Genomic DNA, 26615 nt, shown 5'->3' with positions numbered 1-26615 from the left:
TTGCATATGGCTATCCAGTTTTCCCAACACCATTTGTTGAAGAGACTTTCTTTTCCCCATTGTATGTTCTTGGTTCCTTTGTCAAAGATTAGCTGTCCATAGATGTGTGGGTTTATTTCTGGGCTTTCGATTCTATTCCATTGATCTGTGTGTCTGTTTTTGTGCCAGTACCATGCTGTTTTGGTTACTATAGCTTTGTAGTATATTTTGAAATCAGGGAGTGTGATTAAGGTCCTTGAATTCTTTAATTGTCTAAGGAGAGGGTAAAAGTACCAAGTCATATTAGATTTTGATCAGTCAGGGGTGCATATTGTAATTTATTGGGTAGCCACAAGAGAATGATAAAAGTGTGTATGTACCTAATGATATAGCCTTAAAGTACACAAAGAAAAGAAATTGACAGAAATAAAAGGAGGAATAGGCAAATTCATAACCATAGTGGGAGATTTTAACATACTTCTCTTAACAACTGATAGAAAAACCAGGCAAAAAATCAGTAAGCATGGAGAAGATGACAATGAACAAATTTGACATACTGTGCATATATAGAAGACTGCAGAATACACCTAATTTTTAAGTATACATAGAATATTTACAACAGTTTTATCAAAAACATCATAGGCTGGGCCATAAAGTCTCAGCAAATATCAAAGTCTTGAAATCATACTGAATTTGTTCTCTGGCCACACTCAATTAAGCTAGAACTCAACAACACAAAGATAAGAGAAAATCCCTGCACATTTAGAAATTAATAAACTTCTGAGACTCTCATGAGTCAAAAAAGGAATCACGATGGATATTTGAAAACATTTTGGACTGAATGATAACAAAAATACTTGTACATTGCTGCTAATCCCATACTTAGAGGGAAAATTATAGCTTAAATGAATATATTAGAAAGAAAGGCTTAAAATCCCAAGAAATTAGGAAAAATAACAGCAAATTATACCAAAGAAAGGACATAAGTATAAGAGCAAAAGTTAGTGAAATGGGAAGCAAATAGGTAATGAAAAAGATGAACAAAATCAAAAGTTGTTTCCCTTAAAACACAATAAAATTGACAAACCTGGCAAGACTGGTCAAGGAAAAAGAGAGACAACACAAATTATTACCATCAAAAATGAGAAAGAGGACCTTAGTATAGATTCTACAAAATTAATAATATCTTAAGAGATAGTCTGAAAAATTCTAACCACATTAGAAAATGTAGAAGAAATGAACAAATTTCTACAAAAATAAAACCTACCAAAACTGACACAGGAAGAAATAGAAAATATGAATAGTCATAAGTTATAAAAAAATTTAATTCACAATTAAAACTTTCCCTCATAAAAAACTGCAGGCACAAATAGCTCCCTTAGTGAATTAAAAAAAATTTAGGAAAGTATTAATGCCATTCTTACACAAACTCTTTCAGAGAAAGACAAATTGGATATTATGAACATTGAAATTTTAAATGTTAATTCCATGAGAGTAAAATTAACAAAACAAAGAAGAAAAATCATAGGTTATTTAAATATATAAAAACCAAGCATTTGATAAAATCAAGCATCCACTTATAAGGGAAAAAACTCTTTTAGGAATAGAAAGGAACAGTAAATATCTTAATTAGTGATAAAATACTGAAAGTTTTCCTTTTGAGGTTGGGAAAAAGACAAGAGTCCTAATATTAATCCTCCTAATCAACTTTGTACTGGAAATCTTAGTCAGGTCAGTGTGGCAGACTGATTACAAAAATGACTCTGATTCTCCGTCTTTCCCTGTATCCATGCCCTTTGCAATGTAACTGACTTAGCAGCACCTCCCATCAAGAGATGGATTCTATTTACTCACTTCTTGAATCTGGGCCTTGTATTTTGCTTTAGTTAAAAGAATGTGGTGGAATTGACAATGTGCCATTTCTCAGGCTCAAGAGAACTCTCTCTTTTCAGAGACTCGGCCATTGCCATTGGGGATAACGGCAAGTTGGAGGATGAGACCATGTTGAATAGAAGTAAGTTAGCCCAGCTGTCCCTGCTGTGGCCCTAGATATATGAAGAACCCAGCCAACTTTAGCAAAGTTGCTTAGCTTGCCCACAGCTAATTGCAGACGCACAAGTAAGCCCTGGCAAGACTAGCTCAAATCAGCAGAAATAGTCAGCCAACCAATAGACTTGTGAGAAACATGTGATTGATTTGGGATGGTTTATAATGCAGCAGTAGCTAACTGATACAGGCAGTGAGGCAAGAAAAAACAAAGTATAAATGTTGAAAAGGAAGAAAAAGTCTACCGTTATTTGCAGAGGGTATAATTGGGTTGGTAGAAAATCCAAAAATATCTACAGATATATTATTGGAATTAGTGAGTAAATTTAGCAAAGTTGATGGATTTCAAATGCAAAATATCAATTGCACTTCCATATAATGGCAATGTCTTAGTCTGTTTGGGCTGCTATAACAGAATACCATAGACTGGTGCCTTACACAACAGAAATTTGTCTCTCAGTACCAGAGCCCAAGAAGTCCAAGGTCAAGGTGCTGGCAGATTCTGTGTCTGGTGAGATCCCACTTCCTGGTTTATAGACAGCCATCTTTTCACTGTGTCCTCACATGGCAGAAGAGGCAAGCAAGATCTCTGGGGTCCTTTTCGTAAGGGCACTAATACCATTCATGTGGGCTCCACCCTCATGACCTAATCCCCTCCCAAAGGCCCCACCACCAAATACCATCACACTGGAGATTAGGTTTTAGCATATGAATTTGGGGGAGACACAAACATTTAGTCTATAGAAGGCAACAAATGGTTAGAAAATAAAAATTAAAAAACAACTTTTAAATAACATCAAGTTATATGTGGTACACAGGGATAAAACAAAATATGTGTGAGATTTCTCACATAAAATTATAAATCATTATTGAGATAAGAGAAGAAATAACTAAATAAATAGAAGGATATACCGTGTTCATGGATTGAAAAATTCAATATTGTAAACGTGACAATTCCTTCCAAATTCACTTATAGACTCAAGATAACTCCAAAGAATCCCAGACATACCAACATGTTTCTTTTTTTTCCGAGAGGTTGACTATTTGAGTCTATAATATGCAAAGGGCCCAGACTAATCAAGGGTCTCTTGGAGAAGAAAAACAATGTTGGAAGATTTGCTTCGCCATATACTAAAGCCTATTATAAAGGTACAGTATTTAAGACAAGGATAGCAAATAGATCACTGGAACAGAATGAAGAATCTGGAAACAGACCCATAAACACTTGATTTATGTAAATAGCAGCATTTTAGAGCAGTAGGAAAAGGATGGCCTTTGCATCAAATGGGGCTGAATCAGTTAAATATCCATTACAGAAAACATGAAAATTGACCCTTACTGCACACCATTGACAAAATCAATTCTGGGTGGGTTGAAGAGCTAAATGTGAGAGGCAAACTATAATGCTTCCAGAAGATACTAAAGGCAAATATCTTTACAACCTTGGGGTACAAGATTTTTTAACAGGCCATAAAAAAGCACTAATCAAAAAGGAAAAGATTGATAATTGCTATGTTAAAATTACAAACTTTTTTCATCAAAAGGCACTTTAAGATAATGAAAGGGCAAGTCACCTAGTGGAGAAAATACTTGCAACACACATAGCTAATAATATGTAATACATTTCTTAAAATTAAAAAAAGAAATAGTTAATCAATTAAAAATGGGTATGTCACAAAAGGATATAGCTAAAATGGCCATTAAACACATAAAAATGTGATCAATATCATTATTAACCAGCAATATGTGACCTATAATCAAGTGAGTTTCTACTATACTTGCCCATGTGAAGAAGACTGATTATAGCAAGAGTTGGTGAGAATGCAGAACAATAGGGGTTCTCTTATACTACTGGTGTGATTGTCAGTTTGGTACTATCTACTGGAGTGAAGATATGTGTACCTTAGGACTCTGCAAGTCTAATCCTAGGTATATAGCTGACAGAAAAGCATGCAAATATACACTAAGGCATATACAACAATATTCATAGCAGCAATTTCCAAAATAGCCCCAAATTGGAAACAATTCATATTGGTCTATTAAAAGTAGAACAGCTAAACCAATTATGGCATATTCATATACAGGCATAACTTGGAGATATTGCAGGTTCGGTTCCAGACCACCACAATAAAGCAGATATCACAATAAAGTGAATCATGAATTTTTTGGTTTCCCAGTGAGTATAAAAGTTATGTTTACTATTAAGTGTGCAACAGCATTATGTCTAAAAAAACAATGTACACCTCTTTAAAAAATACTTTATTGCTAAAAAAATGCTAACCATCATTTGAACCTTCAGTGAGTCATAATCTTTTTGCTGGTGGAGGGTCTTGTAAAAAATGCATTATCTGTGAAGTTCAACCAAGTGAAAAGCAATCAAGGGAGTTATGCCTGTACTGGAATACTACACAGTCACGAAAATGAATGAACTATAGTTATATTCCACAACATAGAGGAATCTCACAAATATAACAGTGAATAAAATAAATGACCCAAAAAATTATACGCTACATGATTCCATTCATATAAAGTTCCCAAAACCTGCGCATAAGAGGCAAAATCTAACTATAATGTTTAGGGATGCATGTAAGTGGTAAAATTATAAAGAAAATCAAAGAATTGTTTACCATGAAAGTCATGAGAGTGCTTATCTTTGGGGAGGTGGGTGAGGGTAGTAGTGATTGGGAAGGGACATGAGGGAGGCTTCTAGGGTGCTGACAATGTTCCATTCTTGACTGTGGGGGTTACAAAGATATTCACTTTCTGATAACTTACCGAGCTCAGACTTCTGATTTGTGCCCTTTTCTGTATATGTATTATATTTAAAAATAAAGAAAGTTAAAAAAAGTGGATGGAGGCATATCTGCAGATGAACCAAAATGGAAGAAGAAACAGCAGCTCAGAACATAACACCAAGGGTTTGCAGGGAAGTTTTTAAAAATTGTTCTATTCCCGGAATTATTTCTGTTTTGTCCAGAGTCAGTTATTTCGTTTGTCTTGACATTATCCTTCAGCCTGTTGGTTTTCTTCATGTCAGTTATCCTTACAGAGATACTGTCTAAAGTCAATGGCACAAAAAATGTGTTTAACTATATAAAGTTTAGAAGGTAATCAATAAAAAGTTAAACATAAAATTGAAAGCATTTGAAGTAAGCGAGAGGGGAGGAGGACTTGAGATACACGCACATCATCTTTCACAGAGGGAGAGAGTAATATTGTCTAAAATGATAAGCCAAGAAGGTAGAAGCAAATTATTCAGGGACACGATAGAAACCATGAAAAGAATTAGAATTAATTTAAAAAATGGTTGCTTCTCGGTGTAGGGACTAAGGTAGGGACACGGAGAAGATTGCTTTCCACTATAAACCCTCTGGCCTATTTGATTTTTGTTTTGTTTTTGCCATGAGCATATTACTTTGATGAATCTAATAAGACATGAGATTCCAGGTTGCATCATTCTGATCTACTTGATTTAAGAATTGCTTTTTGAGTTTATGGCATTATGACAAGCCAAAGAATATTATCCACAGTGTCTTATCTATGCTGTAGCTGACGTGAACACCATTTCTAAAGTACTATTAGGAGATACAGCTGTGACAATGGCTAATTATTGCAGACCTTATGAATTATGATTTTTATAATTACTTTTATTTCTTTTTAAAATTTATTTATGGATATATTTTAATTAGAAACAAGGCAGGTATACAATTACACTGTACACGGACAAGTGGGAAGTTATGAACATTTCTATTCAACAGTTTGAAAAGCAGCCACTATTATCAAATCAAAAGTAGATGAATCAATGATAGAAGTGAAATTTCTACACGTATATTAATAATAATGTTAAACATCTATATGTTCTAGATATTATTTTTTAAACAATAAAACAATGTTCATTTGTGTTTCTTCTGCTCTACTTCATACCTCATAAACATTACCTTTGGGGTGAAGATCCGGGAAAAAAAATCAAGGCTCATTTTAAAAAGTAAAGTTTTAACTATTGAATAACTGGCTATATCTATTTCTTGTAAAATTACAATTTCTGAGATCTTTAAATGTGTCACTATTTATGTTTATAAAATGCTTATTAGAACTCTCCCCTTAAAAACTCTGATAGCAATTTTTTTTCTATTTCTTCAAGCTTATTTTTTTCAAAATCTGGGTACTCCCTTGTGTACTATCTGCCAAGTATCTCAAAGTAGGAAAAACGTTGAGAACATTTGTTCTAGACAAAGGGTCGTGTAGGGTTTTTTACATCACACAGTAATCTCATATATTGTTTTACATAGTTTTTTTTAGTTGCTCAAGAAAAGTCTGTTGTATGGAATCATATTGAGTATTATAATATATGGTATAACATCATTACAATAGGACTGGACTAGCCCAACCTTGAGTGAAAAGTCAGAGCTTATGGTGTAAGAAAAGTGATTAAGCATGTATAACATATAATTGAAAGTAACTTTCCTGTCTTTGTGTATGTTTGTGTAACTAAGTGAAGCCTCTCCACTCATTCAAGGGGGGGCATTTACTGGATGTCCGCTCCGTGCCGGCACTGGCATAGGCTCTGTATACACAAAGATAGATGAGACAAGATCCTTCCCCTGTAGCCACTCACAGCCTAGTGGAGACAGCCGACCAGAGAATGGAAAGTTACAAAACAATGAGACATGGACTCTGACAGTTCCAAATTGTCTTTCCCTCTCACTCCTTTCTTTTTACTGCTAAGGTGATAGGGGTGTCTTGGCAAGGTGGCATAAAGCAGCAAAGGCTTTATCAGCCTAATAATTAGCAAGAGAGGGCTCCATTTGTCTTATAGAAGGAATTTGAAAGATTTAGGCCTTTCTGCCTAAACACAAAAAATTATCCTGGCCTAGGAGACCTTGGGTACACTCACCCAGGATGTGAGTACTCAGCAACGGAGCCCTGGCCCTGGGGAGAGGTGGGCAGGGTAGAAAGACCAGCAAAGGGGAAGGGTATTGCAGTGGAGAGGTGAGGAGGAAAAGGACTTTTGAATTTTCACAGGGGCAGATTCTGCATGGATTGACTTGGTGGGAAAAATAGAGAAATATTATCAGCATTTACAACTGGCTTATTGTGAGATTGTTACCCTGTTAGATGTTGAGGGCATGAATGACAGTTACTACTGTAGCGGAAGTGTGCTCAGCGTCCCACAGAGACCCGTGGGATGAGAAAAGGAAGAATTGTCCAGCTCAGGCTGCACAGCAGATGTGGGGAGGGCAATGGAGGCATAAGAAAGTGATTAGGAATCTGAACATTGTTCAGCAAGGCGCAGGCACAGACCACGTGTCCCAAGAAGCTAACTCCATTGCAGTGCTTTCTTAAAATGACAAGTCAATTACCATGATTGTTCTTACCCTCAACAGACTTGAGGGGCAGAAAGTATAGCTCAGTGGTGAGCAAAAGATGCTCCTTTTGAGGACGAGGAAAAAAAGAAAGAGTAGGCTGAGTTGTCTTCCTCAGGGATAGAGTTCACCGGTGACAGAGATTTGTAATAATCATCTTCCCCATCAAGCACTTTGATTTGGCTGTAACAAAGAAAAGAGTTTTCAGCGGAAAACCAAGGCCACAGTCATCACTGGGGAAGCTAAAGTTGTGTACTTGGAACAGGGTTGGGTCCCAACACTGTGGGGAAGGACAGCCCAGAGTAGCTTAGGCTTTCCCAGCAGAGAGGAACTGGGGTCTGATCCAAAAAGTCTTTCACCTCTGGGTCACACACGGGTAATGGGCTCAAATTAGTGGTGTCTGGAAGTTGTGATCATATTGCAACTTTATTTACATGAATTAAGTTTTCTGTCTGTCTGGTTCCCTCTAGTTGAGAAAGTTCCCCTTCTGACCTCCTCCAGCTCTCAAACTGTACCAATTACCTACCTCACTGCTATTCTCAATCAAGATGGTAACAAATGAGCCACAAACTCCTTAGTGTCCTTTGTCTAACCATTGGGGAAAATTTTCTTTTGTGTACCTTTAAGGCCCAGGAGTAAGGTAATATGGGGGAAGTGGCCTATTTGCACTGTGTGGAGTGCTCTTATTTGTGGAAGAGTTTACTACAACTTGCTACATGCCTCCAATTATGAGGAAAGTACAATTCCTCAGGATAATTATGAGAAATAACATTTGCCTTTAGGTGACAATTTCAGCCTTTTTGGACAGAATAGATTCAAGTTTCGTATACTTGCTACTGTGAAAAGTAGTTTCCAATGTCAATAATAGTGGCAATATCCCCATTGCATATTTTTAGAAGCCTCTCTGGAAAGTTTTGCATTTTCTGTAATATCACAAAGGACCCCTTCTGTTTACAGTTGCTTAGAACTAAGAAGACAGATATTTACCCAAGTTTTCTTGGCTTCCTCTTGCTCCCTTGATATTCTAGAGTTCCCTGTGGAGAGGGCCAAGAACACACAGTCAAAGCAAAGCAGCAAGTCGTTAATTTTTAATTCAAAGTGATTTTGTGTTGAATGCAAGCAGATGCTGATAATATCAGAAGTCACAGCATAATTTTTTTGATCAAAGGGCTCAAGTGAGCCTGATGAAGCATGCATCTTGCTCGTCTTTGATAAACCACATCAATTATTCACCGTGAAGGCAGACATCCTGACATGAAAGCAACAGATAAAGAGCCTAAGCACATGTTCAAGACGAGAGCATAAGAGAGTGGGGGTGGGGCTGGAGGGGCTAGAACAGGTATTAATAACAGAATTATTAACTGGAAACAAAGCCAGTGAAACAGCTTTACGGCCACTTTGAACTCACATTTAACTGGTTATAGTACATGGTGTCCTCAGGGCTACTCAACATTTTGGGCTGCTGACATCTCCGGTGAGATGTTCGCTGCTTCTGTGCAAGACCATTTTCTGAACCTGAAACAAGATAGCAAAAGTTTACTGTAAGTCATCCAAGGTTTTGAGAAAATTAAGGGAAAAACTTCTCTTCACATAAATGCACTTAGTAGAAATTGTGTCCCATTTTAATGGGCATGTTAGAGCTTTGCTAATATTAGGAGAAATATCATCCTGAAAAACCACACACACAGGGATTGCTAAGTGTAAACAAGGGCCACTGTCTGTAACATTGCCTTCATCTTTCTTATCTGAATCAGCAGTCAAGAGTGACAGAAAGCAAATTGGTTTGTCCACGCTGATGAAGTAGAGGTTGGTGGTCAGCTTTGTAGAGTAGAGAGTGCCCTCTTAGTGAAATAACTCAGTTAGGACAATGAAGGCAATCTGGGATGGTTTGCACCACATCCTACAGTGAGAGTTCAAAGACATCTGGAGCACACACAACTCTTGGGTAGATGAGAAGCAAACCTTTGGTGGGATACATTTTGGAGGGAAAATGGTTTGAGCTAGTATTTACTGAAATGCTTTGACCAATGCCATTGATCCATGCAATCTCTGGAGGTAGCGTAAAGGAGAAGGGGAAAGGATGATTGCACAATTTCATGGAGCAGCCTCTCCATCTTAGTCCTGATTCCAGAACTCTGGACCAAGAATGCACTGGAGATTAAGAAACCATGTGTCCAATGAAGTCATGGTTTATTTTCCTTCCAAGTAGATGATTTTCATGGAAACTGCTGTCCTTTTGGTACTATATCTGAATCAGGATTCAGTAATCTAACTTCTTGCCAACACACACAGACACACTTACACACACAGCTGCCATAGAACATTGTTTATGAATGTCATAGTGTGGAGAAGAGATACCACTTTCCTGGACCAAGTATACATCATAAACTAATTGTTTAAAAAAGAGTTGGAGGTTTTTACTTGGAATCATAGTTTCACTTCACTAGAGATTCCTACTATTTAAGGAAATTCTGGGGAAATTTTCTATGTAAAGAATGACTCAACAAGGACCATTATAAATAGCGAATTATCATACTTATCCTAAGTATGAAGTTTTACATCTTTATTTTTCTTGAATTGGAACATATATCTATGACTAAACAAGATTATTAGAACCTTACAGGACTTTAGGAACTGTCCATTCTAAATACTCATTTTTTCAGAAAAGGAAACTGAGGCCCGCAAATGTTGAATGACTCATCCCAGATCAAGTGGCAGAGTAGGGACCCAACCTAGATCTCTTACCTCCTGTTCTAGCAGTTTTTTCTTTTTAAACTACAGCATATTGTCTTTCTTAACAAGTTTTTCTTTTTAATTGATGTTTTAATAGTTTTTAACATTGTGAAATTTTGGGTTGTACATTTTTGTTTGTCCATCACCATATATATTGACTCCCTTCACCCCTTGTGCCCACCCCCCCACCCCCACTGCCCCTGGTAACCACATTACTGTTTTCTCTGTCCATCTGTTGGTTTATATTCCACATATGAGTGAGATCATACAGTGTTTGTCTTTCTCCTTCTGGCTTACTTCACTTAACATAATACCCTCCAGGCCCATCCATGTTGTTGCAAATGGGACGATTTTGTCTTTTTGTATGGCTGAGTAGTATTCCACTGTATATATATACCACATTTTCTTAATCCAATCGTCAGTCGAGGGACACTTAGGTTGCTTCCACTTCTTGGCTATGGTGAATAATGCTGCAATGAACATAGGGGTGCATAAGCCTCTTTGGATTGTTGATTTCAGGTTCGTTGGACAGATTCCCAGTAGTGGGATGGCTGGGTCATAGGGCATCTCTATTTTTAATTCTTTGAGGAATCTCCATACCGTTTTCCATAGAGGCTGCACCAGTTTGCATTCCCACCAGCTGTGTATGAGGGTTCCTTAACAAGAAGTTTTTTTAAATTTAATTTTATTATTTTGTGAGGAAGATCGGCCCTGAGATAACATCTGCCAATCCTCCTCTTTTTGCTGAGGAAGACTGGCTGTGGGCTAACATCCATGCCCATCTTCCTCCACTTTATATGGGACGCCGCCACAGCATGGCTTGCCAAGTGGTGCGTCGGTGCGCGCCCGGGATCTGAACCGGTGAACCCCGGGCCACCGCAGTGGAGCACGTGCATTTAACCGCTTGCGCCACCAGGCCGGCTCCAACAGAAGTTTTTTTTTAAGTCAAAAGTCTAAGTAAAAGTAAGCTCCACAAGAAAATATTAATTAGCATAGCAAAATGATTTTGCTTGCAGAAGGTTCCAGCAGCCTTTCTTTTTTTTTTTTTAGGAAGATTGGTCCTGAGCTAGTATCTGTTGACAATCTTCCTCCTTTTTTCCTTTTTTCTCTCCAAGGCCCCAGTAGATAGTTGTATGTCATAGTTGCACATCCTTCTAGTTGCTCTATGTGGGACGCCGCCTCAGCATGGCTTGACGAGTGGTGCGTAGGTCTGCATCCAGGATCCGGACCGGCGAACCCTGGGCTGCCCAAGCAGAGCACATGAACTTAACCACTACGCCACCAGGCCGGCTCCTCCAGCAGCCTTAACAGACATCCCTGTCCACATCTTCAGGAACTCTGTGCAGAGCACAGGACTCCAGCCTCTTGCACTGACATCGTCCTCAGAGTACAAGGAACCAGAACTGAAATGGGTTCCTTCTGATAGTTCCAACATGCCTACCTCCTGTTTGCTGTGTGAAGTTCATATTCTATAATATGTTAGAACACGAGGTTGTGAAGCCCTTTCATGTTATCTCCTCTGATTTACAGATTAATGAGCAGAAGAGTCTAGAGTTAAGCTTGCTGGTGTGAACATGCACTGGAGATCTGACATCTACTCTCCCTTAGACTTCCTACTATTACAGGAATTCCAACCTTGGCAACTCAAAAGACTGATCTTAAATAGTTTTTGGGTTCAGCTGGAGTTCAGCCCAGTTCAGCTGGACTTTATGTAGTATTTACAACTGATCAGAAGCTTTTATTTATATTCTCAACTGGAAACGCTTAGTATGAGATGTGGTTCTCCACTTTTGCTCTTGATGAACTTGCTGTTCCATGGGTGGGTGTTCTTTTCCTGATTCTTAGAAGGAATTAAGTTATTGGATAGAATTTTCTCAATTTTTTTTCTTTTTGAAGAAGATTGGCCCTGCGCTAACATCTGTTGCCAATCTTCCTCTTTTTCTTTTTTCTCCCCAAAGCCCCAGTACATAGCTGTATATCATAGTTGTAGAGTTGTAGCTCTTCTATGTGGGATGCCGCCTCAGCATGGCTCGACGAGCAGTGAGCAGATCTGCGCCCAGGATCTGAACCAGCGTACCCTGGCCCACCGAAGCGGAACGTGTGAACTCAATCGCTACACCACTGGGCCAGCCCCTGAATTTTCTCAATTTTAACATTTCTCCCATGAATTAAAAAAAACCCTGTTGTATCTGATGGTATCTATACTATACTAGAATCTAGTGTAAGCTCATGTCTGATTTAGCATCAAATTTTAATTTTCATTATTTTAACTTTAATATCTCCATATTTCATGACCTTTTGCAAAGAAAGCCACAACTTCCAGGTGATTTGCCATGCAACAAATTGGAGTATTATTAATAAATGATCAATCATAAGCAACTAAATAAATAATTGGGAAACAAATCATCATGCAATAAATGCTGTTGGAACAAGTTGATAGCAATATGCAAAAAATATAACTTAAATACAGATCTTATAACATTTATGCTATATGTAAGGCACTTTGATAGATATTTGTAGGGAAGACAAAGAGAAATAAGATAAGGTCCCTGCCTTCAGTCTAGTAGAGGACACTGAGTATTAAGAGGTTAAGTGACTTGCTTGAGGCCATAAGCTAGTACTGCTGGATTCTAATTAGTTGTTTTTAAAAATTCTAAATCTTTTACTTTTCTCGATATACTTCTTGATTCTCAGAGACCACAATAAATTCCAGATGAGCTATATACTTAAATGTTTTAAACATTCCTATAAAAACCTTAGAAGGAAATGAAATAGACTATCTTAACTATGGAAGAAGATATTAGTAATAAGGATGGGTTCAATTACATTAAAGTAAAATATTCTATATGATGGACAGTAACAAAACTAAGATGAAAGGAAGTGCAACAGAAAGATAAAAACAAATAAAAAAATATATACACACAAGTCTTCTATCCATAATGAGGAAAGGCTGAGGAAAGAGGAGACGGAGAAATATTCCTATACGTTGAAATACAATTATGAAATGAGATATTGAAAAATGCTCAGCCACCCTGAAAAGAGCTTCAATTAAAACAATTACTACTGCCTTTCTATTAATTAGGATAAATCAAAAAGTCAAAAGACAATGTGGGAGTGGCCCGAAGTATGCAGATGTGTCGATAGGCTCCACCTCTCCTGAAGTGCGACTTGACAATAAATGACAAAAGCTAAGCAACTTGTTCCAAGGAACATGTTTAATGAAGTAAAGCAAAAGAAAAAAAAAAGACAATTTGTATGAAGATGGATATGATGACAGTTTTTGTAGTAGAAAAATGCCAGAGGCATGATAAATATTTAATAATTGGAGAGAAGTTAACTCTGAGATATAAATATGATGTCACACCATGAAGACACCAACAAGGATAAATATGGGTAAGGTGTTGATAGACGAAAATTCAAAATTCAGAAAAAGAAGCAACATACAAGATAGCATATAACACATTGATTAAATCTAAATATGTGTGCACACTAAAAAGTTTATCATGATTTTCTCTTAAAAATTTAAAAATAAAAAAATTCAATGAGGCACGTAGGACAAAAATTATTCTTTCTTTTCTCTTCTTTTTTTTGGTGAGGAAGATTAGCCCTGAGCTAACATCTGTTGCCAATCCTCCTTTTTTTGCTGAGGAAGATTGGCCCTCGCTAACATCTGTGCCCATCTTCCTCTACTTTATATGTGGGATGCCTGCCATAGCATGGCTTGATAAACAGTGTGTAGGTCTGCACCTGGGATCCGAAACTGCGAACTCCAGGCCGCTGAAGCGGAATGTGCGACTTAACCACCACACCACCGGGCCAGCCCCAAATTATTCTTTCTTTTAATAGATGAAGAAATTATAGCTAAGACAGGCTAAATCTGTAAGTGGCAGAGGGGAAGCTTGAACATCTGTCTTTTGGCTTTTGAGCCAATCAATTTCCTTATAAGAGATACAAAACGATAGGGTTATCTGGCAATTACCTAGTTCATTTTACTAGTTTATGTAGATAAACTGGGCAATTCAAGTTTGAAGATATACACTAGAATATGCGTTATTTACTTTGAAGACAGTGATGTTCATATTCTGAAAGTGGCTGATTTCCACTTCTCATAAATGTTTGTAAGCCAAGCCAAACTCTCCAGTTTGTAATACTCTGAGGGCTCTCTCCCTAGAGTGGTTTTAAAAAGTATATTATGTCACGAATACCAGTTTGCATTTAACATAGGTCTCTTTCCTTTTCAAGAATCCCTGCACCTTTTTTGTTTTTTGCCCCTGCACCTTTTGATTTCATATTTGAGATCTTTGAACACATCCTTCTCTTGCAAGTTGTCACAGAACTTTACAATAAATTGGAGATAAATCTGTCAGAAAATGAAAGAAATGTGGAAGGAGTTTCAGGAGCACCAGGAAATACATACACTTTACTCTCTAAGCCCAAATCATCACACAGTGTGGCTGCACAATCGGCCAAGCCCTTGGTGAGAGACAAATAGCTGAATTCAGTTGACGGCTCACTACATAACTTCAAACAATTGGTTTGGAAATTTAATATTTCAATTCTCTTCATTGAACATGCAGGTATATCCAAACTAGAGTTGCCAGATCAAATACAGTGCACCCAGTTAAATTTGAATTTTAGATAAGCAACCAATACTTTTTTAGTGTAAGTATATCCAGTGCAATATTCAGGCCTTACTTATACTAAAAAGTGATTGGTTGTTTATCTGAAATTCAAATCCAGCTGAGTGTCCTATATATATATATATATATATATATATATATATTTTTTTTTTTTTTTGTTAAATCTGGCAACTCTAATTCAAGCACAATTTTAAGTCACAAATGAGGCTTTTTGTTCTCTCCAGGGTCTCAGAGATGAAGAAGGAAATGACTTCCTCTATTCTATTTGACTTGTTGAGTTATAGTTATTTTGGTCACAAATGCTCTTCCCCAACACTGTCCCCTAACGCTTTATGATTCACTTTTCCTCACCCACTACAGATGTGCCAGTTCTGGTAAATTTCCTAGCAGGATTGCAGCGAGGGCAGGACAACCAAAGAGAGGGCAGGATGGAGCATATCGCCCAAATGTTCCCCAGCCTGGTGGGACAGTATGGATTCTAGGCCCCTGAGGAGTGGATGCACAGTGAGCAGGGTTCCCGGGAGAGAGCACACTAGGAGAGCCATAGTCCTTTGCACCCTCCCTTGGGCTCTTGGCAGGCAGGGATACTTTCTGAGCAGGATGGCTGCTGATCTGACTGCCATTTTGTGGATGAGGCATTCCTAGGGTCACCTGCCAAGTAAAACATCCCCTTGAAGCAAAGAGAGTGTTCAGTGTTCTAGATTTACAGATGGCAAATGCCATATGCGGTTATGAGATATAGCCCTCAGGCATTTAAATAGAATTAGAGTTATGCAATTAATTTACAGAGCTCTGTCAACTCTGTGCATAAAGAAAGGTTCATCATCTCTCTGACCAAAGTTCTCAGGGCATTTGGAGGTGACAGTAGCCCAGCTGTCAGCTGGACAATCTTTCTTCTCAATGATGGTTAACCATGCTGCATGGTACTCCAGTTGGCACTTACATGAAATAGCTTCCAACGAGATGGCTTGTCTTTTCTGGCTCTTACCGTTTCATCTTTATGTAGCAAATCTTGTTTTGCAAATTATCTTTTTCTTTACTTCATCTCATTTTGGGAAGGACAAATAACCCCAAAGAGATAACAGAGGTATAGAGAGATTAAGAGATCACACAGCAAGTTAGAAGCAAAGTCCAACTGAGATTTCAGGTTTCCTAATGTCCTACTGAGGGTCATTTTCTTTATACTACACCAGTTGTTCAGCTTTTAAAAATACCAATGCCCAGATCGGGACCTACACATTGATATTAAACAAAAAAATCTCCTTGGATGATCCTAATGTGCAGCCAGGGTTGAGAGCCACTGTACTAGACCATATTAAATCTTTCCTTCCCAATAGGAACCACATTGGCAGAAAGTCTGCAATAATCTGCACTACCTTAAAAATGCCATTTATGGAAAAATCTCCCCACTGTGTTGTAAACCACTTGTTCCTGATATGCCCTGAGGCATGGGCTGTTTCAGGGATGCTCAGAGCCTTGACAGGGAGTAGGAGGGGAGAAATAAAGCCCTGGGAGTTCAGATTTTCCAATTTAAGTCATGACATGAAGGATGATAAAGCTCTGTGGTTCGGCCTCTTGCTTTTATATCTAAGGGATCTGAAGCCCAGGGACCTTGGGCCCCTCTGCCTATCTCTCCTCAGAGTCCAGACTAGAACTCAGGTCTTTTGATTCAAAATCCCAAGGCCTAGGCCATGGCCTCTATTACGATGCTTGTTCTTTTACTGAGATGCTTTTATAAGTTTTCACCTCACCACATCTAACTTCAGGAGGGACTAAGGAATTCAGTGGGCTTTTGTAAAACACACACACACACACACACACACACACACACACAACCAGAAAGAGATTTTTCTCCTGGGGTGCATGTAATTCAGATTTTCCTTTCCAAGATGAAAGGAAAGCTACAAATTTTCCCAGTTGCCATGTTATGTCATGAACAATCTTCTTCAAAATTGCAAAATTGCTGCAAAGAAAACATCCCTGAGTTAAATTAGTGCCTGTGGAAGATGGTGGAGTTATAAATTGTCTATGTGAAATTTTCTCCTTATTAGTTAGGGAAGTAGTAATAACTTCCCCTGAAACTATTTCATAGCTCAGGGCTTGGCACATACTGAAAAAAAAAATGAATGAATGAATGGCGACTATTTATCATTCTTGTTAAGATCTGTTCCATCTATGTGGCCCACTCTGTGGTTCTGACTGTCAATTGGGATATTGTCGTCAAGGCCTTTCCTATCCTGGGACACCTCTGGGGAACCTTAGTCTACCAAGGAGGGAGATAAAGTCAGTCTCCTAAAAACAAGTTTCGTTAGTATTTTTTTTAAATATCCTTTCAATATTTTCCTAGGAATATGTATTTACTTTTTTTAACCAAAAAAAAAAAAAAAACAAATTCAGTCACTCATCTAATTTTTTACTGCTTTTCTCCACATTTAACAATAAAGTCATAAATATCTTTCCACAATATTAACCTACTTTAAAAATAGTATCATTCTCTTAGAGTCACACTTTTTTGTAAGGAAGATCAGCCCTGAGCTAACATCTGTGCTAATCCTCCTCTTTTTTTTTGCTGAGGAAGACCAGCTCTGAGCTAACATCTATTGCCAATCCTCTTCCTTTTTTCTCCCCAAAGCCCCAGTAGATAGTTGTATGCCATAGTTGCACATCCTTCTAGTTGCTATATGTGGGATGCGGCCTCAGCATGGCCAGAGAAGCGGTGTGTCGGTGTGCGCCCGGGATCCGAACCTGGGCCGCCAGCCACAGGGCCGGCCCAGAGTCACACTTTTTAAAGTAATAAATGAAAATGATTTTCAAACAAGTTAAGCAGTGAAAAGTCCATCTTTTTTCCCACTCCTGATCCCAGTCCTATAATAGTAGCATATGCTGGAACAAGTTTCTTATCTGTCTTCCAGATTAGTCTAAATGGCATCATTTCTAATAGTTGTATGGTATTTCATTTTATGGATAACCACGATTAACTTTTATAATTTCCTATTTTGGGCATGGAAGTTGGGCATGGAAGCATCCCATGTTTTTCTTTAATAAGCAATGCTTTGAGAAACATACTCATAGTTTGATCTTTGATAATCCACATTATTTTCTTAGGATAAATTTCTAGAAGTGGAATTATTGACCAAAGAATATACATATTTTAAAAACATATGATTTGTATTTCCAATTGCCTTCCAGAAAATGTGTAGCAAAATATACTTCAACCACCTGTACCTAAGATTACCCATTTCTGAAGGCCTTCACCAGCAAGGGACAGCATCTTTAAGAAAAAGTCTGACAATTTAATAGATGAAAACATGGCATGTCATTTGTGTTTTGATTTGCATTCCATTGATTACTTAAGAGGGTGAATGTCCGCCCTTCCCTCCTCCCTGTGTTTATTAGCCATTTGTGTTTCAGGATCCCTCTCGAGCTGGAAGCAGCAACAAATTTCATAGCTTCCAGCTGGACCTAAAATGGATGGAATAAGTTGTCGTCGGTCTAGCGTTGGGATGGTAGATGAGAGGTCCCACTGGCTACCAGGTGTGGAGATGCCTCTTTTTAAAATCAGCATGTTGTAGGAAAGTGTTTCTCAAATTTCTGTCATTCATCTACCCCTTAAACTTTTTTGCTACATTCAAGACACCCGTACTATTCTATAATATTTTTTAAATCAACTAATTTCTTTTTTAACTTAAATACATTTCTTTAAAAATGAAACTTTATTCACTACTTTAAATGGAAAACCAGTGTTATTTGCTATAAATAGAAGTAAATCATAAAGTAAATACAATGAAAACAAAACAATATTATAACATCTGAGCTAGATTCTGTTTCCCACAGAATGCTCTGGGCTTCTTAAAAGGTTCGTTAAAAAGAGAGGTGAGTAAATGTGAGAGGACTTTAAGACATACTAATACCACTATGTCTTTCTCCTTAATCTGAAGAATTTAAACATAGAATTAAAAAAGGAGTAACTTTCTTTTACATGATTCAGTGTTATTTAAGGTCATATCCACACACCATCTAAAATCAATCTGCAGATCACCAGAGGCCCATGTTCCACACTTGAGAAACATGAATGTTGTAGAAGAAAAGAAAGCAGTGGAGTCAGAAAAGCCTGAGTATGAATCCCACCTCTAGCACTTGTTAGAGGTCTGAACTGGGTGATGATGATCACCAAGCGAGGATGATAGATAACGTATGAAAAAAGAAATCATGGTGTCTGAGGCAAAGCAGGTGCTCCTAAGGGGCTGTCGTAATTCTTGGTCTATGGGAGTGGCTCTCCACCCTGGTTGCATTTTAGAATCACCTGAAGAACTTTAAAAAAATACAGATGGCCTCGGCCTCACCCCTGGAGATCCTATTTCAGTAGGTCAGGGGTAGGGCTCTGGTATTGTTATTGTTTAAGAAAAAAAAAAGCCCTTCTCCCTTCCAGATGATTTTAATTTGTAGCCAGGTTTGGCAAAAAAGAAAAAAAAAAAATCAGGGATTTAACCCTTTCCTAAGAGTTTAGGTTGATTTTGCAGATTATCTACCTGCCATCTTGAAAAGTTGTCATAGAATCAGAGAAGTTTTGATTGGGCAGAAGGAATTCTGGGAAGGGGAAGCATCTCCAATAGGGCTCCCAGCATTGTCAGGTGTTTGTGTTGCACCAGAAGCTGCATCAAATGGCTTGAGCCCAAAGCAGATACTAATTTCCCTGGACACTGGGAAAACCCTTTCTCTTATTCCAAGACAACAATTTTGTCGACCATGGAAACATTATGTCTGGTTTCTAGGGGTATAATGCTGCTCAATTCTCTTTTGGAGGTTTTGGTATGAATGAATGACAAGGCTGAAAAGCCATTCTAACCGAGTGAGACTCTCTTTAAAGCAAAACAAAAATGCAGGGCAAAAACTCTGCGGTGTCAAGCGGGTTTGGAACTAGTCAAAAATGTTTAAAAGGCACAAACTTAGAATCAGTTATACAGACTCAGCAATGGGCTGCTGTTAGTTTTCTTTCTTTTTGTTTTTTCTTTGCACAGTACTCAAATGTCCGCATCATGTCCCATCTCTCTGCTTTTAGGAGTTTTATAACTGCTTATTTTGAGGCCTCACAACATTCCCTTCCACCTAGGTGTCTTCATGTGGGGATGGCTGATTTCATCTGTACCCTCCCCGACACTGGCTGTTCCCTAACTTTGTCCCTGTAGGGGGGCACAGGAATTAAGTCCAAAATGACCACCCAAACTGTGCCCAGTGGAAAAACAGCATTAATTCAGCTTTTTCAAAATTGTCAACATGAAAAAATCTAAGACCTGGATCTGAGGCTTAGCAGACCCACAACGCCAGGCGGCAGGCTGAGAGATGTCATTTCTGGAGCTCCTAATGAGATGCAAATCACCTAGTGAACTACTCGGGAGCTGGGAAACAATGTCCTGGGTAAAAGCAGATAAAAACGGGAAGAAAGAATGTCTTTGAAGATTGGAACAACATTTTAAATGCTTGAGGATATGGGACACCAGATAGCGCTGGTTTTACTAAACTAATTGTGACTGGGTCTTTGATTCCTTGTGGCGGGGGATCCTGGGGCATTCATCCCCAGCTCTGCCTTGCTCTCTAAGTTGGGGACCTGGTTCCAGTTCCTGCTAGTAGTGTGCAAAGGGCCAGTCAGCCCTCTGTGAAATCTATAGTGAAACCAGCACTGGACTTGGGGGCAGAAGGCCTGGGCATAGTTCAAGTTCTGGAACCTATTGGTATGCGACCTTGGGGGAATTGCTTACCCTCTGGGCTGCCACATTTTATCTGTAAAACAAGAGGAATAGACTGAGATAGTGATTTTTCAACAGAGGGTGGTGGTGTCGCATATTACACATGTTCTTGCCTGGAGGTTCTGAGCTGTGCTCCTTGGAGTCATGCTCCTTTGCAATGTGTGAGTGTCCGTGTGCAGTGAGAGATGTGCCTACTGAGAGTCTGTTGCATGAAACCAATGTGAAAGCAGGAAAAGGGCGAGAACCATTAGCTGAGAGGATCTTTAAGGTCCCTTCCAACTTTAAGATGCTATGACTACAGAGTTCCAACCGCTTAACCTCTTAGGGCCTCATCTATGAAATGGACATACATGCTGTTGACTCTACTGGCTTGTTGGAATTTCAAGAAGACCAACCGAAATGCATTCAGGCTTCAGGGGGAAATGTTCTCCATAACTACACCAGAACTTCATTCTAACATAATTCATTCATTTAAAGAGCATTGCTGCACAAGGTGGGCTAATCCAAACCCATTTCCGGATTATTTGGTAACTGATGGACTAAAAGACTGCATTTTAAACTCACTCAGCTTTCTCCCAGCTGTGAGCAAAAACTACAGGGTACAGGTTAACATTGTACAGCGGGACAAATACCCACCCAGGTTCATTAGTTCTAAAATATTTTTACATGTAGAGAGAGAAGTCGTTAGTATGAGTCACTTGGTTTGGAGGAGATCATACACACAAATGACTGGCAGAGGGTATGTGTGTGTGAGAAACAGTAAAGAATATGAATAATAGACCAAATGAAATTAAAAGTATGATTTTTGTTTGCATTAATCTAATGAGATGCAAAAGTGAAATCAATGCAGTATTAGGGGTGAAAAATTAGATCACTCTGGTTCTTTCAGTTTTAATCTCCAAAAAGTCAATAAAATTGGAAGTATCTGGGGGAAATAAAGTTAATTAGAAAATAATTACATTTGGGTTACTTTCCTATCTTGTGCTTCATTTTGGAAAAAAATTCCTTAGTACACTGTAAACTAAATTTGGTCCAACCATCCAGCAAACATTTAAAGATTTATAAAAACAGTGAGATGCAAAGCTCTCAGTTCTCTGCTCAGATCAAGAATTTAGACTTCAGTTCCCCAGGGTCATAAAGAACTATTAAATTTCTTTGCCTTTTTTCTTACAATCTGATATGAGGTTAATGAAAATCCATTATGGAAACAATGCACAGAATGATGACCTCTCATGCCATCCCTTTCCCTTTATTCTCATAGAATGTTATTTTGTCATGAAGAGGTCATACGGTACCTGAGTCTCTCCACTGGACTCAAGATCTCTCAACAAATCAATGTCATCAACTTTTTTTTCTTTTAAATCGTCCTTCTCGGAGTCACCTGACCAGTATAGCTATGAGCACATTTCAGTATGTCACAAAAAACAAGCCAACCTTAACCAAACTACATACTTATAGTTGTTATCAGCATATCCGAAAATGGGTATCTCCTGGGTTATACAGTGAGATTTACGTCTTAACAAGGAAATTAATTATCACTTTCACTCAGGCTTCTTTGCAGTGAGTTTGTATACTAACACATACGAGCTGCTCTGACCACTAAGTTTGATCAGGCTAAAAGACAGTTCTAGTGCAATTTAATTTGAAGTTTCCAAAATAAAATATTACAGGGGATTCATATTAGTAGTCCTCAACCCTTGCACTTTAAAGGAAACACTCTTTGAGGGACTCTGTTATCTTGGCTTAGTCAAATAAAATATTAACAATCAGAAATCTGGTCACATTTATCTGACAATATACAGAAAATTGTATTAACAGGAGCTCTCCACTGCAGCAATCTTGGGCATCCATGATGGTGCTGGGAAATGCGCCACTAGCTCTGAAAGGGCAGGAGGTCCTGGCTGACTTGGCACCTTCCTATTTCCAGCTCTCACTGCCTCTCACCCTGCATGAAATGGGGACCCAGCAGAGAGGGGTTAAATGGGTTGGGGAGCCAGTCCAGCTGGGGGTCATTAGCAATCAAGGACCAGCATTAAAAGGCAGCAGGAGACTAAGGGTCTCTGACAGGCTTGGCTCCACGCACCATCTGGAAGGAAAGAGGCTGTCGAAGCTGGATTTAAAATAAGGACTTAATGGAGACCTCTTCTAGGAGATACAAACATGAACAGTGATGTTATTTTCAAAGTGGGTCCTTCCTTTTTGAAAGTAGGGCCAGGTAGCCATGTTTCCAAGTCAGTCCCTGGCCATAATTCATCGGCCCCTGGGGCAGGACCAGCCCAGAAAACTCTAATGGTTTGATAGTAGCTAGTGAACAGAACATCCATGCTGGATAATGAGCTAATGGGCATGTGTGAGGCCTGAAGTGTGGGGCAGGGCTCACACCAAATAACACATTTAACCATATTCTATGCACTATAATATGATCTGTGACTAAAAAGAGAAAACCAGACGGCTTTACTTGGCATATGCCTAAGTTGATCATTTAAGTTGTAATTTTTGACACAATGAAAATTCAAAAACAAGCCAAGGCTCACTTTCTAATGTCATTCTAAGGCAATTTGTATAAAGAGGTGGCAATCATAGACCTCACATATTGTATATACCTGGTCTCTGACGTGGTTTATATTATTCATTAAGTTGCTTTTCTCTCTTTTTTCCCTCTTAGATTTTTGGTTCCCTCTCCCCCTCCACCTTATCTATATGTGAGAAAGAAAAAGTGTTTAAAACACACAATTTTATTTCTTTTGATCATAGATTGTTAGACTTACAGAATAAAGAAGACTTATAATGAGATCTTTAAGATATATTACAATACTAATTTAGAATGAGCCGCTAATTTCATTGTAAGAATCACTAATATTATAGTTGAATTCACAAGAGGAATTTGCATTCCAGCTCATTATTGTGTGGTTCTAACATTAGTCTTCAGAATAGCTTTAGTTCTGATAACAAAGCAGCCAGTGCAAGGAAAAGGACTCAGGGTTGTATTTGTTTTTAGATGGTGAATGTACTTTTCTGACATTGTTAAGAATGAATAGTAGCTAAAATTATCCCCATGAAGCTTTTGGCAAGTTTCTAGATGCCTGGGATAGGGAAAAAGTAACAGGGAAGATCTAGGACACTGTAGTCGCTCAGATCTAGGGTCACCAGAATGGGGGTCAGGTGACATTGGCTGCTGATCCAGGCAGTGGACATCATCTGGAGAAGTAATCAAAGTGGTTGGCAGACCAGCAGAAATGCAAGATTCTGAGAGTTGAATCTGGATAAATTTTAATCATCCTATTTATCAATTATTGGGCAGCCTGTCAGAGATAGTTTTTTAATGAAAGATCTGGTCACATAGAACAGAGCTTGTTTAAAAAAAGACATGGAAATCCCCAGAGATAGAACACTGTGGACATAAGGCATGGATGAATTCTGTCCTTAAAGTTCTGTAGTTGGGCTCATGCTGATTTTGACAGTTCTTCTGGAAAGTTTTCTTAGGTATATAAGCTTGACTATGTGAACGTGAATTTTAAATAATGAAAACCTAGCACTGATTAGAGTTATGGGTTCCTGGGAATAAATATGAGAGGTTTCTTTTAAATAAATTGTTTGGTAAAAATATCCAAACTTGATGCCTACTGCCCAATCTCGTACTAAAACTTCATAAAAGATTTGTCTACTGACTTAGTATGGAAGATTGTTGGTACTAACTTACTCAGGTTAATCAACTAAAAAGCAGAGAGTAGAACTCAGGATTCATTTGGCACCAAATGGCCCTTTTGTTATGCCCTGTTGCTCCCCCTACTCTATACCGGTGGGAGAGATGGAAGAGGAAGGGGACTGAAGAGAGTAGAGAAAGCATGAAATAGATGCAGAAGGGAGGGGCAGTGGGTCCTGGTCCAGGACTAGTATTTGGGGGAGCATGATAGGCCCAGCTAGGATTGGAAATGATTATTTTGAGAGTGGCACCACACTGCATAGGTATGCTTTTTAGTAATAACTCTTAGGAGCTCTGGTGTAGTGGCAGAGGAGGAAGGATTAATCTGGAGCTTGAGTGTCCTGGGTAGTGAGTGGAAGGACCTGAGTGTTTGTCAGAGTAACTGAACTCTAGTCTAGGCTAAAGATAGGTAGAAGGGAAGCCAGCAGAGCTTGGATGACAGTGGAGGAACAGCTGTGATGGGAAGAAGAGAGCTGGAAGGACAGGAGGCTGTACTCCTACAGGGAGCAGCTCTTGACGGGTTAAGTGTAGCCATGGAAGTGGATGCCTGGGTGGAAAAGAGATGAAGCCCATTGGCATGAAGGGGTAGGGAGCAGTAAAGTTTAGGAGCTGGCTAGATTGGATGGCTGTGAAAATCCCTCTAGTTGGTGGTGAGATTTGGGAATGAAAAAGGTGATAAATTAAATACCCAAACATTCGTTGAATGTGAAGTGACCAGGATGAGGTCAGTAGATGATAAGAATAGATGGTGATTAAGGGGATAGCAACAGCAAGTTAGCAGGATGTGGATTCCACCCCCACCTCCTTCCCCATCACCAGGTCCTGCTGGATGGGACTCTGCTCAAGAAGACTTCAGGGGAAATGGTGGCCAGTAGAATGGATGGGTCAGAAGAGAGGAAACCCATAAAATAGTGGATAAGCAATGAGAGCGTGGGGTGACTAAAGTGGCCTGAGTTTGGGGTAGTGGCCAGTGGTGACCAGCATGCAAGGCAGGCTGGAAAAAGTCAGCTTAAGGTATCAAATGGTACCTTAAGGTACTTAAGGTATCACACCTCTGTTGTGAAGTCCCATCAGTGCCAGTGTGAATGCAGATCCCTGGCAGGCGTGGAAGCTAAGTGCCAGCAGGTTGGATTATTCAGCACTCCAAACCAAAAGTTGGTGCGAGGTTGTTTTCATGCTTCTGAAAAGTAACTACTGAGTATGGGAGTGAGGTTAGTAAAGATTAATCTAGTGTTGATACATAGACCAGTTTATGAGAGTTTAAAAATACTGTGGGTGAGAGCAGGCAGGAGGCTACTGAAGAAGTCCAGGTGGATGTGGAGAGAGGCTGGACTGTGGCCCTTTTTTTCCCATTACCAGATTCATCTGCTCTGGCTGCCCTGGGTTGTCACCCCTGGTCCCAACTGCCCTGCATGGGCCTCTGCCCTTACCAAGGACAGATCCCTTCTCATGCAACCAGCCTGAAGGAGCTTTCAGTCCTTAAAAAGACAGTGCTTGAGTCTTTTGTAAAGTGAGAAGGGAGACATGAGGTGCTTGTGTCGTGCTCTGCTAAGAAAGGGTTGTTGGTGTCCTGAAATATTATGGAATTTAACAAGACCTCTTGCTCATTTCACAAACATGGTGTCTTCCTCTCCCCTAGGACCTGCCAGCAGGCTCGTTGTGGTGGAATGAGTTCAAATACCAGTTGTCATGCTGTACCCAGAATCACGACTCCCTTCTAACCCTGGCTCCATTGCTGAGTGTGGGTCATCTGTCCTTGTCTCCCTGATGGTGAAATCTGTCCCTTGTTGCTCATTTGATTTTATTCAGGGCCTGTTCTGTGCCGGGCCTGGTTCTAGGCACTGGGGCTAAGGCAGTGAAAAAGGTCTCTGCCCTTGGGGCTGGCTCAGTGGCGTAGTGGTTAAGTTTGTGCGCTCCGCTTTGGTGGCCCAGGGTTCACAGGTTCGAATCCCAGGTGTGGACCGACACAGCGCTCCTCAAGCCATGCTGTGGTGGCATCCCACATACAAAATAGAGGAAGATGGGCACAGATGTTAGCTCAGAGCCAATCTTCCTCAGCAAAAAAAAAAAAAGGGGGGTCTCTACCCTCACCAGCTAGTGGGGGGAGACATAATAAACAAGCATACTGAATAATGTGGAATATAATATGTTAGAAAGTGATGAAGATTATTGAAAAAAAAGAAACAATAGGGCAGGGCACAATGACTAGCCCACTATCCATAAGGTCCTGAGCACTGGCACTGCTGGACTTCCTTTCCCAAGGTCCGACGACACCCCTCACAAACCCATTCATGCAAACACACACCAAGGGTAGCCCTTGCTCCACCTCGCTTTGCCTGGCTAGTCCTGTGTTCCTCCCCGTAAAATTTTTGGGGGCTGGACCAAGAGGCAGACCAGGTGACAGACA

General features: G+C 39.3%; 1 protein-coding gene across 1 annotated transcript in view; it reads right to left on the bottom strand.

The window, feature by feature from the left end:
• Positions 1-6899: 6899 nt before the first annotated feature.
• MYO3B (myosin IIIB) overlaps positions 6900-26615 on the bottom strand; it is a 265307-nt gene continuing 245591 nt past the window's right edge. Inside the window, exons 26-28 of the mRNA XM_058548594.1 lie at positions 8797-8903; positions 8376-8422; positions 6900-7571 (exon numbers count right to left, since the gene is read on the bottom strand). Coding sequence (XP_058404577.1) covers positions 7433-7571; positions 8376-8422; positions 8797-8903 — 293 coding nt within the window. The 3' untranslated portion in view covers positions 6900-7432. The remainder of the gene's footprint in view (positions 7572-8375; positions 8423-8796; positions 8904-26615) is intronic.

The sequence above is a fragment of the Diceros bicornis genome, chromosome 10, assembly GCF_020826845.1.
Source record: "Diceros bicornis minor isolate mBicDic1 chromosome 10, mDicBic1.mat.cur, whole genome shotgun sequence".
Taxonomy (NCBI): domain Eukaryota; kingdom Metazoa; phylum Chordata; class Mammalia; order Perissodactyla; family Rhinocerotidae; genus Diceros; species Diceros bicornis.
This window is presented reverse-complemented; position numbering and strand designations above follow the sequence as displayed.